Source organism: Eptatretus burgeri, chromosome 3 (assembly GCF_056783735.1).
Source record: "Eptatretus burgeri isolate ZD-2024b chromosome 3, Ebu_testis_v1, whole genome shotgun sequence".
NCBI lineage: Eukaryota > Metazoa > Chordata > Myxini > Myxiniformes > Myxinidae > Eptatretus > Eptatretus burgeri.
The window spans coordinates 5033826-5047222 of NC_140963.1; the positions used below are offsets into that span (position 1 = coordinate 5033826).

Consider the following 13397-nt stretch of genomic DNA (forward strand, 5'->3'; position numbering starts at 1 on the left):
GTCAGTGGCTTAACATATAGAAGTAGAAAAGAAGTCGATTGTTTACATTAAAGATGAATATATTCATGAACGAATCTGAATCCAAGTACGTACCTTGTCGACACGTTTCAGTATGTAACAGTTTGCTGTCATAATTATTGCCGAACAAGCAATTCATCTCAATAATTCACAATCTTTGCCGTGATTTGCAGTGGAAAACACAGCTTATGATTTAATCGTTCGTGCATAAATGTCACTTATCGTGTCACACTCCTCTAACCCAATTGCCTTTCCTGTGATGAAGTGCACGCAAAGGCATATTGCACTCGTTCTTTCGCACTCCATGCCGGATGCAAATGAGCGACGTGGCCACGTGAGTGCGCCGCAGGTGCCATCGACAGACGGAGAAGAGCTTTGGGGCCGCAGCCCGTCTGTCTGCAGCAAGAACACGCGCCGTGCCATCCTGCCAAGTTCGCAGGACGCAGGATGGCGGTTGCTACGGCGGAGCAGCCGAAGTTTCCAAGCGTCGTTAAGTGAAGATTAAAGCTGACTTCCAAAGGTATGCTGGGATGTACATTTATTCGTAGTATCACGTCCAGAAAGAAGACACAATCAACAAACCACTCCAAGGTCACTTAACTTTTACACCACACTAAGGAAACTGACGAACCTCTTTATTTTTTTTATGACAGAGCATGAGATTGTCTCGATTAAAATGCGTAATTATCATCCCTTTGATTGCTACTCTTGTGTAGCTCGTTTTGAAAACATTTTTTATAACTCTTATAATTCTGCACAGAAATGCAAAATAATCAGTTATGAAAAAATATCACTTCAATTTCCATGGAAATAACAACAGTGTAATATATATATATATATATGCATAGCACACAAATACAGTATAATAATAATAATTGTATATTACACTGACACCATTGAACATGTGCAGTCTTGCATAGAGGACAGCGAACCATAACCGGTCATTCAGTGCGCACACACACACACACACACACACACACACACACACACACACACACACACACACACACACACACACACACGCACACACACACACACTCACCCCCACACACACACACACACACACACACACACACACACACACACACACACACACACACACAAGCATTAAAACGCAGATAGAAAAACTAACATTTTGGAAAAGAAATTTTCAACTTTGGCATAATTGCACAACCGTTGCACCTGTTTTTTGTTCGTCTCATTAAGTCAGTCGCTGCAACAGCTCTCTGGTGCGAAAAACTGCAGACAAATACAATTGTATATACGTCACAATTAAGACGGCTGTACATTTACGAGTTTGCCTTTACAATTGGAAAATTTATACAATCGTTCAATAAATCCACGTATCACTTCATTTGAATCAAGCCGAAAGGAGTGCACATTCGTGCTCCTCGGCTCGTTTCCACGTTTATGAGTGCAGACCACAATTTGCCGTGATATGAGAGCGGGCAACGGTGTCCAATTTTATTCGTCTTTTGGGGTAAGAAAAGGAAGATGCATCATTTTCTCACTAAAGCCAGAGATGTCTGGAGCATCGTGTCCATTCCATGGTAACGTTACTCACGTTTTTAAGGAAACACACTGCAGATGCAACAGAAACTGGATGGTTGAACGAGCTACCTGCGAGGCTGGAAAGAGTGAAACGGGGTTTATTAGCCCATCCGCCACAAATTTGATCACTTCGGTGTTTCTTCAGTTTTTTTTCTGCTCCAATTTTAAGATGTCTTTGAGTTTACCATTTTAAGCTTTTATCATGACATTTCCAACAAACCTTGCACATGAGAATATGGAGAAGATTTTAATTAATAATTTTTACATTGTTCTTTTCTTACCTGTTGTTTTCATCAAGCTCAGTTCGAGTACAAAGCGTACATGGACGGGCTTTGCATTTTGAAATGTTTTATCATTTTACTTCAAACGACGTCAACCTTGTAGTTGTGTCCATGCGAAAGTATACCCCCAAATCCTACTACAAATGTCTGATACGATGGTGCTGAGGTTTCACGATTACCTTTTAAACCGTTCCGTCTGAGTTTCATTTTCAGCCTGATGATGAATTGTCGGATTGGTGCTTCACAGGCAGGTGTCGCATAACAAAGTGTGCCATCCCACAGATCTCACATGGATGTTACGTTGGGGATCCCATCCGTTAGCATTAGTTGGAAGATGTTATCGTGTTACGTATTTGGAAACCATTCGCCTTCACACATACAGTTGACCCAAAGTTTAGTTATTTCGTTAAGTAAATGTGGATAGTTAGAATCTCTCCCCTATGTCTAATGGGAATTTCATGTGTGCACTGCGAGTTTCTTTCTAGTTAGTCTTCTGCATTAAATCCCCCTCCACTCCTTCAGCACCATTACGCACGTGTTCGAGGCCACGGACATGGGCTGGGGTGAGATCACCTCAGGGCTGACTCCGCCACAGCAAGATGGAATGTTCCCCTCGTCCAATGAGAGGAGGACACCGATCGCCCGTCACCCCCCCCCCGACCAATCCGGAGGTGAGTTACCTCAGAGCGGATCCCTACACCCGCCCGAGGGAGGGATAAGAAGGGTGGCGAACTGTCTCAGCGGCGGACTTTTTCGGGATTCCTTGGTGGTCGGTGGTCGTGTTGGTGCTCGTGGTGATGGTCGTGGTGGAGGTGTTTCGTGGTGCTCGTGTCGTCGATCGTCATTCGTGGCAGCCAGGATCGTGGGCTCGTTGGATCTGGGTCGTGGGTTCAAGTCCCACCGTGGTGGGTTGTGTTGGAGCGCTCGAGCTGGGGATCCCCGTTCCCATACACGGACTCTGAGCTCCACAAGTGCGAGTTGGTAAAACCGCACGAGGCGGCCAGGTACCCGACCAGACTCTGACCCTCAGTTCGGCTTCCATCCCGAGCTGAAGGGCCGTATAAAGACCCACGAGGTCCATTTCTTTTTGGGTGTGTGTGTGTCTGTCTGTGGCCAGTCTGATGAGTCGAAATCGTTGAAGTGATTGCCATTGTACATTTGCCTCCATCTATATTCGTGATTGAGTCTGCTCTGTGTCTCCCTCCCTGTGTTCCATTGTAAATAAATAACTGTTAAATGTTCCAATTCGTTGTCTGTGCTTTCTCTCATTGACCCAGTATGGTTCGGGCTTGAGAATTAGGGAGGCCGATTGTGCCGTAAATTGTCATTTGGACCGGCGCGGCTTTGGTAATTCCTGCTCGGTTATGCCGGATGCGAGTCAGTAACAGCGACTCGGTTCGGACAAAGCCAGCTGAGGGTGTGGCTTCCCCGGTAGCTAGACCGCTCGGCTAATTAGGTAAATTGGAATCAGACAAAAACACCCTAACCGGCGTCCACGTCCACGAAATATTGGCATCAACGGTCCATTTAGCGACCCGTCGACTTCGGAGTTATCCGGAGTGACGACCTTCAATTCCGGTGTTCAGTGGGAGACGGCCCAACTGCTCCATCTTGCGGTCGTTCTCGCCACCGAACCCGACACAACAATACATCCCATGGTGTCTTTCACGAAGAGTTAAGCAAGATGTCACCGTTACCACGAAATTATAAATTCCTGCCAACATCAGTTGACATTCAGGCCTGGCAGTCGTATCATGAAAGATTATGGGCCTCAAACATTCTCCGGCAAGACCCACATGAGGTTGGGGATAATTGGGGCCATTAAAAAGGTAGTCGTGATCATCCTAAATCGTATTGCAAGCACCTGTACTGGAGAACGACCGTGAACCTTTCATAGGCAAAATTGATAGAGATGCTACAGGTTGCAATGGTGTCCATGGCAGGTCTGCAATTTAGTGACATGTTATCCCCAAAATCAATGTTATATTCAGACATCGAATTAACATTCTATATACATGCAGTTCACGAAGTCCTTGCATGCTTGTCTTTTGCTGCCTGCCACAAGATTGAAATTGATCACTTCTTGCTCGTTCTTCCTCTTTAAAACCAACCCACCTTGCCACATCAATGTGAGTAATTTTCAAACATAGCTTCAATCATTGTTAAGTAAGATCTCATGTGATGTATGAAATGTTTTAAAACTATGTCGTAAACCTTGCATTACTTCAAAATGTTTGGTTTCTCCGAGAGATCATCAAAACCCACAGCACAATGATTGTTCTCAGAGAGATCATGGAAAGTGTTTAAAAGATTGATCGATAGTAAACGTGGTGATCTAGTACAAACAATTTTTTTTGTATGGCCTTCTGGTTCAATTTCCTCACTGGAATCACTTTTTTTTTTACAATCTGTATACTAATTTTGGCTGTTGATCCAAGGAATGTGAAGGGTTGGTCACCCACCAATCTGAAAAGATAGTGAAGTGGTTTGAGTTCATCATTTCTGTACTCCGAGTAGATATTTTCATCGTGATCGGTCATGGGTTACATTCCACACTTCCCTTGCCACCTCTTTCTCTTCTCATCTTTACTTCTCACGACGTTGAAAACAGTCTCCGCCAATGCACAGCACATCTTTAATCTGCTATCAGCAGAAACAATGCATAATGTCAGAGCACGAGAAATGGAAAGTCCAGAATATAAAAATACAAGCCCCTTTACCTTGCCAGATGTTGACCACATCTCATCGATTTTAAAATGAATTTTCCAATAATTTTTTTGATGTCTGACATGGTCCGTTTCATGGCTCAATCTGCATACACCATGAATCCAGAGAATGTGCTATACTTGTTTGTTCTTCCACCATGAACCTTCCCTCCGTCCAGTTTCACGTAAACCTCATCGCCTGCATCTAGATGCAACACCACACTGTTGCTTGCGTAATCGTAATTCTGGTCGGCATCTTGAGCAATGGCACTCGCGCGGACCTGCGATCAACCCAAAAACATTGAAAACACACACACATACCAATTACTTTTTCAATACATTTTGATGAATAAATAGCTCATTTCATAAATTGTAGTGACTATACTAAGATAGTGATCCAAACTGCTTGGGCAGTAAAGTGCCATGAGACAATGTGCTGCAAAATAGGTGACTTGTCTTCATTAAAAGTGAATGAAATATCTCGGTGGTTACTGCATATGCAAAAACAAAGGCGAAATCGAAATTGACAGCAGAGAAAGTCTATCGAAATTATATTTATGGAAATATAAAGAACGACAGTGTGAAGTGGATGATCCAGGTTGGAATCATCGATGATAACACAGGACATGGAAAGAGTGGTTTTGTTTTAAGATAAACTAGGAAAAGATCAATGATTATAGAATTGGTAAACTATACAAAGAATAGATTTTCATGCTGATGTCATAAGTCGAGCAGAAATAAGCTACAATGCAAATGGTTGCATCAAGATTTGAATGCTGATGTCACGTGTATTGTGCTGCCACCATAAAATAATAAAAAGGTAAAATGTCAAAACATTATCAAGTTTATTTGAAGAGTCAAAATAAATTTTAGGAACAGGACATTGCAAAATGCATGGATAACAAGGGGAAAAAACAGACATAAAATGTCATAGCCCCCATTGCTTTAGTAATTTTGCTGTACTGAGTGAAAGAGCTCACCCATATTTATCTCCAACGAAAATGGCCGCCAGTTTACCAGCCGGCCATCTTTAATCAGATCACAAAATAAAGCGAGGGGCACGTGTATGCCATCATGCACTGTGCTTGCGCCAAGTTTGAACAAAATCGGACGATGCATGTCTGAGGAATGGTTGGGGACACATTTAAGTAACGGAATGGCCGCCAGTCTGCCATCCTGGATCTGATCTCGCAAAAAATTAAAAAGACGTGCATGTCTAAGCTATCATCCTTTATTTCTTTCCCAAGTTTGAACAACATCGGTAAATGCATGTCTGAGAAATGGTTTGAGGACGTGTTCAACATCGGGTGTTTTTTAATCACTAAAATGGCCGCCAGTCAGACATCTTGGATCCGATCATGAAACTAAATGATATAGATATGTAAGCCATCATGTGTTGTCTTTGTGCCAAGTACAAATAAAATTGGTCCATATGTGTCTGAGATATGGTTGTGGACGCACGCACGGACATGAAAATTGAGACAAAATCCATCAGCCCCCGTTTCAGACGTCCAACGGGGACGAAACAAAAGAGATTATAATTACACATTAGGGAGGTATTATCAGATAAGGGGGTCGTGAACCAGAAATTTCACTTTCACATTTGAGGATAATCCATCTGTCAAGTAATAGATGGTAATATTTCAAGTAATAATGGGGAAAAGAAAGTTCAGGTAGAGATAGGACCAATGACTAAATGGAAGGAGGTTATAGAATAACAACAGCAATAAAAACTAAGGGGGAAGATGAAAGGTACAAAAGGGTTATTGAGGGAAATTGCACAGGAGATGAGTGGAATTTTACAGTCACCAGGATAGCTGGCACAGTATATCTTTGAGGTAGGTATTTTTACCTTTGAGATGTCCAGCCTGGGGTCATCTGTCACCATTGTGACTCGATGTTAAAGTTCTCACAGTGTTTTTGGTGGAGCAGGTGAGTCATCACCAGCATCCTGAATACATTCCAAATTCCTGCCTAAATTACCTTCATTAGAATGGCAAACTGGGCCATCATAATCGTGGAAGACAGGGCACAACTGGCAGGCCAACTCCACAAGGAGGTAGGAATAATTGGGGCTGTTTAAGAAGTAATGGGCATCACAGTAGGTTTGAGGCTTCTTTTGTTTTTTTAATACTTGGCATTTTACTGTAATAAGCTACTTTTTGGGGCTAAATTTGCTTTTTCATTTCCACAAGTAAAGTGGGGACACAGCAAGGAACCATGAATGCTCGCATTACAAACATTCCGAAAGATGTATCTCAATAAACCAAAGAGCACTTTTTGTGATTCGGTCCAGTGAAATCCAGTTTCATCATTTCAACAACATTCAGATGAATAGCAATGAAATTTCTCCATCCTGAATTTGATTTTGAGGTTAATGATGGGTTTAGTCATTAATTAGTTATCTCATAATGAATGTTGGCACAAGTGTCTTGTAACCACGGTCAGCAGTGACCAGGATCAAATGTCTCGGAAGCACCTCGTCACCACCACCTCCTCCTGAGTAGTCTCTTTTTCTTTTGTGAATAGCATTATTTTATCGTTCCCCATTGTATTTTTCTCACCTCCAAAAATGGATGTACCACATGAGCGAACAGATGTGATGGCAATACGTGAGTGGTTTGGTCCCGTTTGAACACGAAGTTCAACCATTGTGAGATTGAGAAGGGGGGAGGGTCTCACACTAGGGGGTCTGGGCCATGGCTATTTAAACCAGCCATTCTCACGCACATGAGAATCCCAATGCTACACACACCCTCAGCTCTCAGACTGGCTTCATCACTTATTGGCGAATCATCAGCGATAGCGCAGACAACAATGCATACCAATGAGGAGTGTGGGAGAGGACAATTGTACATACATATATATATATATATATATATATATATATATATATATATATATATATATATATATAGATGTATTGTTACATCTGAGGGGGGGGGTATGCATTCAAAGGGTAATTAGAATGTTTAATTAGTTATGCCATGCTGTTCGAGTTGTACCAGGATCTCGATGTAATAAGTAGCAATTCAGTGGTGATAAGTTGTCCAGTAAATGTCCATTTCTTTAAGGGGGAAATGATAATTGTCACGTAATTAGATAGGGAGACGGGTTAGGGTAAGTGTTTATGCGTATCCCCTTTTAGTATTCCCTGTGGGCTTGCCGTGACGTAACAGGACGGTGCTACGGATGGCTCTGCCCCTTGATCACGATTGGCGGAAGGCGACAGGAGAGGGCCAATAAAAGGGCTCCATTGGAAGTGAAGAGGACTCGAGTATAAAAACGTGCTGATTGGGAGAGGAAGGAGAGTCATGGAGGAGAAAGGGTCTGGTCGAGGCTGTTTGTCCCTGAGCGCGCTCTCTCGTTGCGCTGGTTCGTTCCTGGATTCGTCGTGTCTCGGGGCCTTGCTGTGCCTCGTGCCTCACCTCGGTTGGCTCTGGAGTTCTGCTGGCTTGGAGTACGGGACCGAACGGCGGGCAGACCTGCCTACCTCTCCTGCTCGCATATTGGCGCTAGAACTGGCTCCCCTGGCGGCTGTGAGCGGTCTTGGGCCTACACCAGGAGGTCGACACCACCAGGAACAGCACCACGGTGGCTGTTTGGAGCTCACAGGCCAGAAACCACGGTTCTGCGCGGAAAGGCTGACGGAACCTCGGCACCACCATGTCTCCTGCCCCTGACGAGCACAGCGCCAGCTCGTCCGGCACCAATCCAGTGACTGTAACGTCGACACCACGAGCAAGCCTGACCACTAGCTACGTTTTGTGTGTGTGTGTGTGTGTGTGTGTGTGTGTGTGTGTGTGTGTGTGTGTGTGTGTGTGTGTGTGTGTGTGTGTACCTGGCGCCTTAGAGGGTTTGAGATTTGTGTTTCCCCCACGCCCGAACCCACACCACCTCCCGTCGAATCGCCCACGGATCCCTCCTCTTGCCAAGTCTTATTATCGTTCTGGTTAGAGAAATAAACATTATTAACTCAGTGAAAAGCGACTTGTGCCACCTTCCTCGTCCCGTTTGCTGTAGAGCGATTAAAACCGCCATCCTCGGGTTATAAAAAATAAACCGCCTCCATCGTTTCGGCTCATTCTACGTTGGCGGGACTGTTCAAGTCCCGTGGACGTCACAATATATATATATATATATATATATATATATATATATATATATATATATATATATATATATATATATATATATATATGAATAAATGTCAGTGTGTGTCCGTCATAACTTTCCTTTCTGATACCACACACACAGTTTCGATGAAACTTGACCACAACCTTTATCACCCATGATGTACCAAGGATTGTTCCTGGCATTAACAAAAAGCCAGAGGTATTCACTTTCTTCTATATTACATATTTTGTGGGTCATCCATGCCTACTAGTGGTTGCCTGATTATCTTATCCAGCCGCCACCAGGTGAGTGCCCAGGGGTACAGGGGTATTGGTTCTTTGTCATCATTCCTGTAGGTCCAGCTATCACTGGTACAATTTTGGCATTCTTCAGCTTCCAGGATCTTCACGTCATTCTTGAGGTCTTGGTGTTTGGTAATTTTCTCGATTCTGCAATGTTTAGTCCAAAATCACTGCTATTAACACCTCAATCAGCAATGCCTTCTTCTCTTTTTGTACCTAAGTATGATATCTGATCACAACATTTTGTTTTTGGTGTTCACGCTCAATGGGATGAGGTTGTACGTGAGCGGGAGGTACTTCCATGTTTTGAGTGATTACTTTTGGTTAATTTTCCCACAAGTTTTCTTTAACTGGGATATCAAAGTTTTTGCAGATGTGCCAGCGGATTACTTTGCAAACTCTGTTGTGTAGTTCTGTGTACAGCTGATCTGACATGAGTTTGTTTTTGTGTGAGTGTTCAGTCATTAAGCATAACATATCATTCTCTTTACTAACCCCAACTCCACCCCTCACGTTTCTCTCTTCTTTTTTTTCATACCTCTCTCTTACACCGCATATGCTACACTTCTCCCGACACACACACACACACACACACACACACACACACACACACACACACACACACACACACACACACACACACACACACACACACACACACACACACACACACCTTATTTCCTTCCCTTCCCTCAATTTTGAGATCCACCTAAGCCCGCCTGTTTATCCAGGGTAAGAAAGAGGCCGCACGAAAGCCTCACCCTGCCTCACCCTGCCTCTATCTTCTTCTTGTTCCTCCTATCGACTTTTCTCGGATGAATGCAGCACACTTGTCTCATGTTTTGTAGATAAGTAACAACATCGAAGGGGTTATTTTTATGTGCTCCTTAAGTCTGTTGTCATATGTCTTTGATTACTTTGTGAATTAATTATTGTGACCATTGCCTTGCTGTAAATACGTGCTTATATTTGGTAAACGTTTCAAACCTCCTCAATTGCCTTTTTACATCAATCGTTTTTTTGTTTTTTTTGTATACATTGTCGAGGCTCATGAGAGCCAAGACACAACGCACAGCAAGGGGGGCATGAGACAAGAGTGGCGGGAGAGGGAAAGACAAAACAGTGGGGAACAGAGACATTAGGTGATCTGTGGAAGGGATGGGATGGGGAACACGGGGTAAACAAAATGGACATTACAAGGACTTTCAGGAAGGAATGCAGGGAATTTAAAGGAGGTGAGTTTGGGGTGGATTATCGGGGGTAGAAAAGATCGAGGATTTGGATGGGGGTCGATAAGAGGTGGTGGTGAACAGCTGTTTTGAAGGCCAGGAGGGAAGAATAGGATTGAAGAGAGTGAGGGAGTTTATTCCAAAGGTGGGGGAAAAGAGGAATGAAAGAGTAAAGGTGAGCAGTTATTCGTGATTTTGGTAGTTTTACCAGAAGGGGGTTTGTTGGCGGACCTTGAGCGCGCTGTGGAAATATGGTGGGGACAAATCGCAGAGAGAGCGGGGGGGGGCGAGGCTGGAGAGGAGATGGAAGAAGACAGGAAGACTACCGACCTGCCTGTGGTGAGAGAGTGAGAGGCCCAAAGACTCAGCCTCATCGCGGGAGGTACCAATGATCCGAAATGCCTTGGTTTCCACAGTGTGAAGCCAAGAAAGGTGAGAGGCAGGAGCACCATCCCAGAGGAGAGAGCAGTACTCCATCAGGCTGTGGACGAAAGCTTTGTACGTGGTCAGTAGCTCATGTGGGCCGAGGAAGGACTTTGCATGACGGAGGATTCCCAGTCGGCGACTGGCTTTGGAGGCCAGGTTGGAAATGTGGCTTTCCCAGGAAAGATCATGACAGATAGTGAGACCCAGAAGCTTGAATAAAAGGACTTCTTCCAGAGGATTTTTGAGAAAGTAGACGGGGCGGGGGGGGGGGGGTTCTACGGTCCTTTCGAAGAGACACAGTGAAAGTGTGAGATGTGTCAGTATTGAAAGACATGCTCCACGTGTTGGACCAGTTTGTTATTTTACCCAGATCTGCAGAGAGCAAAGAAGCTGCTGCTTGCTGGTATGAGGGATGGCAGATGGTATGGCAGAAGGTGGAGTCATCAGCAAAGAGATAAAGAGGATTTTCCAGAGAGTCAGAGAGATCATTGATCAAAACCAGAAAAAGAACTGGGCCCAGAACTCTGCCTTGAGGAACTCCAGCCTGGACAAGAAGAGGGGATGAGTCAACATGGTTCGGCATTGTGTGTACATAATAAATAGATGAAAAGTTCTGCTCCACGAATTTGTCTGAGAGAGCCAATGTTCCACCCATGGTTTCACTCGACCATACCTAATATAGAGATGGGTGGGACGTTGAGAGCGCAGTGCCCCAGTTAAAACAATTAATTATATCGTAGAATAAGGTAACATGAAACTGGGTGCGAGAACCTGTTGGATTTAATTCCGTTAACTGGTGTCCACGGTTGCTAAGCAACCCAACAGGCCACGGAGTTATCCATGACTGGCAGCTTCAAGTTCAGATGTCAGGTAAGTGGGTCTGAGAAACCCCCCTTATGAAACCCTGTGTCACCCCGAAACCGTAACAATACTCTCATTTACTTCCTTACTTGTATTTGTTGTTAGTGGAAGAAAGTTAAAAATTTTGAAATCCTCGCCATAATATTTGGATTCTTTTTTTGTTTCCACAATGTAGTAGCCTGAACAGGACCTGTGTTTCTTAAAGTATTTAGCAAACATTAAAAATAACAAAATAGTGCCATTCCAGGTACACTGATTGTGTAATTAAAACTTTTAATGACAACGTCTCTGCCTTCACATTGCATTGCCAAATTACGCGTGCGTGCGTGCGTGTGTGTTTGATTGATACAAGGGCAGAAAGGAACTGAACTGAACACAAACACAAAGCAGAAGAAACTTACGTCATATAAGAGAACGGTGGACGAAACTGAATAAAAGCATGGCTTGTAAAATCTCAGGTCAGTACGACAATAGATCGTGGTTAAAAATATGAAGAGACATAAATAATGAAATATTGTGAAATAAGATACCGAAAATGGGAATAATAAGGAGGTGGACAAATATAATCTAACCAAAAAAGAATGTAAATGGGGGATGGAGGTGTAAGAGGAGTTTCATTAGCATCACAATATTACTCAACACTCATTTATTAGCAGTGATTACTACTTCATTTTGTTATATTCTTCTCCAATACGAAAGTTTTGAGATTGTGTTTCAAGCTATTAACACCAATAGTTTTGCCTACGGCTCACTTCAAGCGAATTCCATAACTTTGTTCAGGTATAAATAAAAGTTTTGTTTGCAAAGGATGTTCTTGTTTGTTGTAAATGGTACGTATCAGCTTGTCTTGTTCGGAAATTATGAATGACTTCATTTTTAACAAATATTCTAGCAAGTTTTCTGGGCATCTCATTTCAATTCAACTGGAATATTAGTAATCTGAAAATAAAAAAAGAACATTATTATTATTATCAAAAGGAATAGTTCAATGTGCCTGTGAACCTAAACTGTATATAATAAGAGACTTTCAAAATGATATGAATGATAAACGAGGCCTATTGAGCATGTGCTGTGTATGAGTGTGTGTGCTTCCAATGACATGGTTCGGCTCGCGGTGAACTTTTCACCTGCCATTACTAGCGTAAAATCTGTGATTGAAATAGTCTTTTAAACATAATTTTCTGGATTTAGAAGACAGAGTGGAAATTTTAGAATGGGTAACCACAATTGTTCTGTTCCTGAATGAAAATAGGACTCACGCAAATCTCGGAAATATGAGAAATATCCTTATTTTGAATTTGAGAAGTTGAAATTAACAAATGATTTAAATAAATTTTTTAAATTTCAACTTAAGATGGTGTCAAAGCCACCCAATGCTCGCCTGTTTATACGAGACGCTTGCCATTCATTTAATATGTGTACTAGTTTACTGATTACAATATACAAATATATATTGCTTTAAAATTATTTGGATCAGACTTCACTGCAATGCTTTATAAAAAATATTATTAGACGAGTCTTTTAAAAACGATAAATTATAAACAGGCGAGCATTGGGTGGCTTTGACACCAACTCTCTGGTAAACTTACTCTATGTATCGACAACCCCAGATATGACCTTCCCATCGGTGTTGCGAGGCAATCAAATCAGACAAGTTGTCTCTCTGGGAAGTCTGCCTGAATGTTGTTAATGACAGCATTGGCTTTCAAATTGAAGACATCCATGAAATAAATCACCAAGCCTGCCATGTTCACATGAAGTAATCCTGCAAGGTTCAAAGTCGACTCATTCACAGGGATGATACAAGTCCACATTGTCAGAAATTTTTGTGGTCTAGGCTTCAAGATATCAACTTTTTGGACCAGTTGATCAGAAAGTTCTCCAAATCTTTCGTTGTGCAGAGGCACA

At 42.8% G+C, this 13397-nt stretch overlaps 1 protein-coding gene across 1 annotated transcript in view; it reads right to left on the bottom strand.

Moving 5' to 3' along the window:
- Positions 1–539: 539 nt before the first annotated feature.
- Positions 540–13397, bottom strand: part of LOC147029322 (C1q-related factor-like) — a 97701-nt gene continuing 84843 nt past the window's right edge. Inside the window, exon 3 of the mRNA XM_085872290.1 lies at positions 540–4836. Coding sequence (XP_085728416.1) covers positions 4657–4836 — 180 coding nt within the window. The 3' untranslated portion in view covers positions 540–4656. The remainder of the gene's footprint in view (positions 4837–13397) is intronic.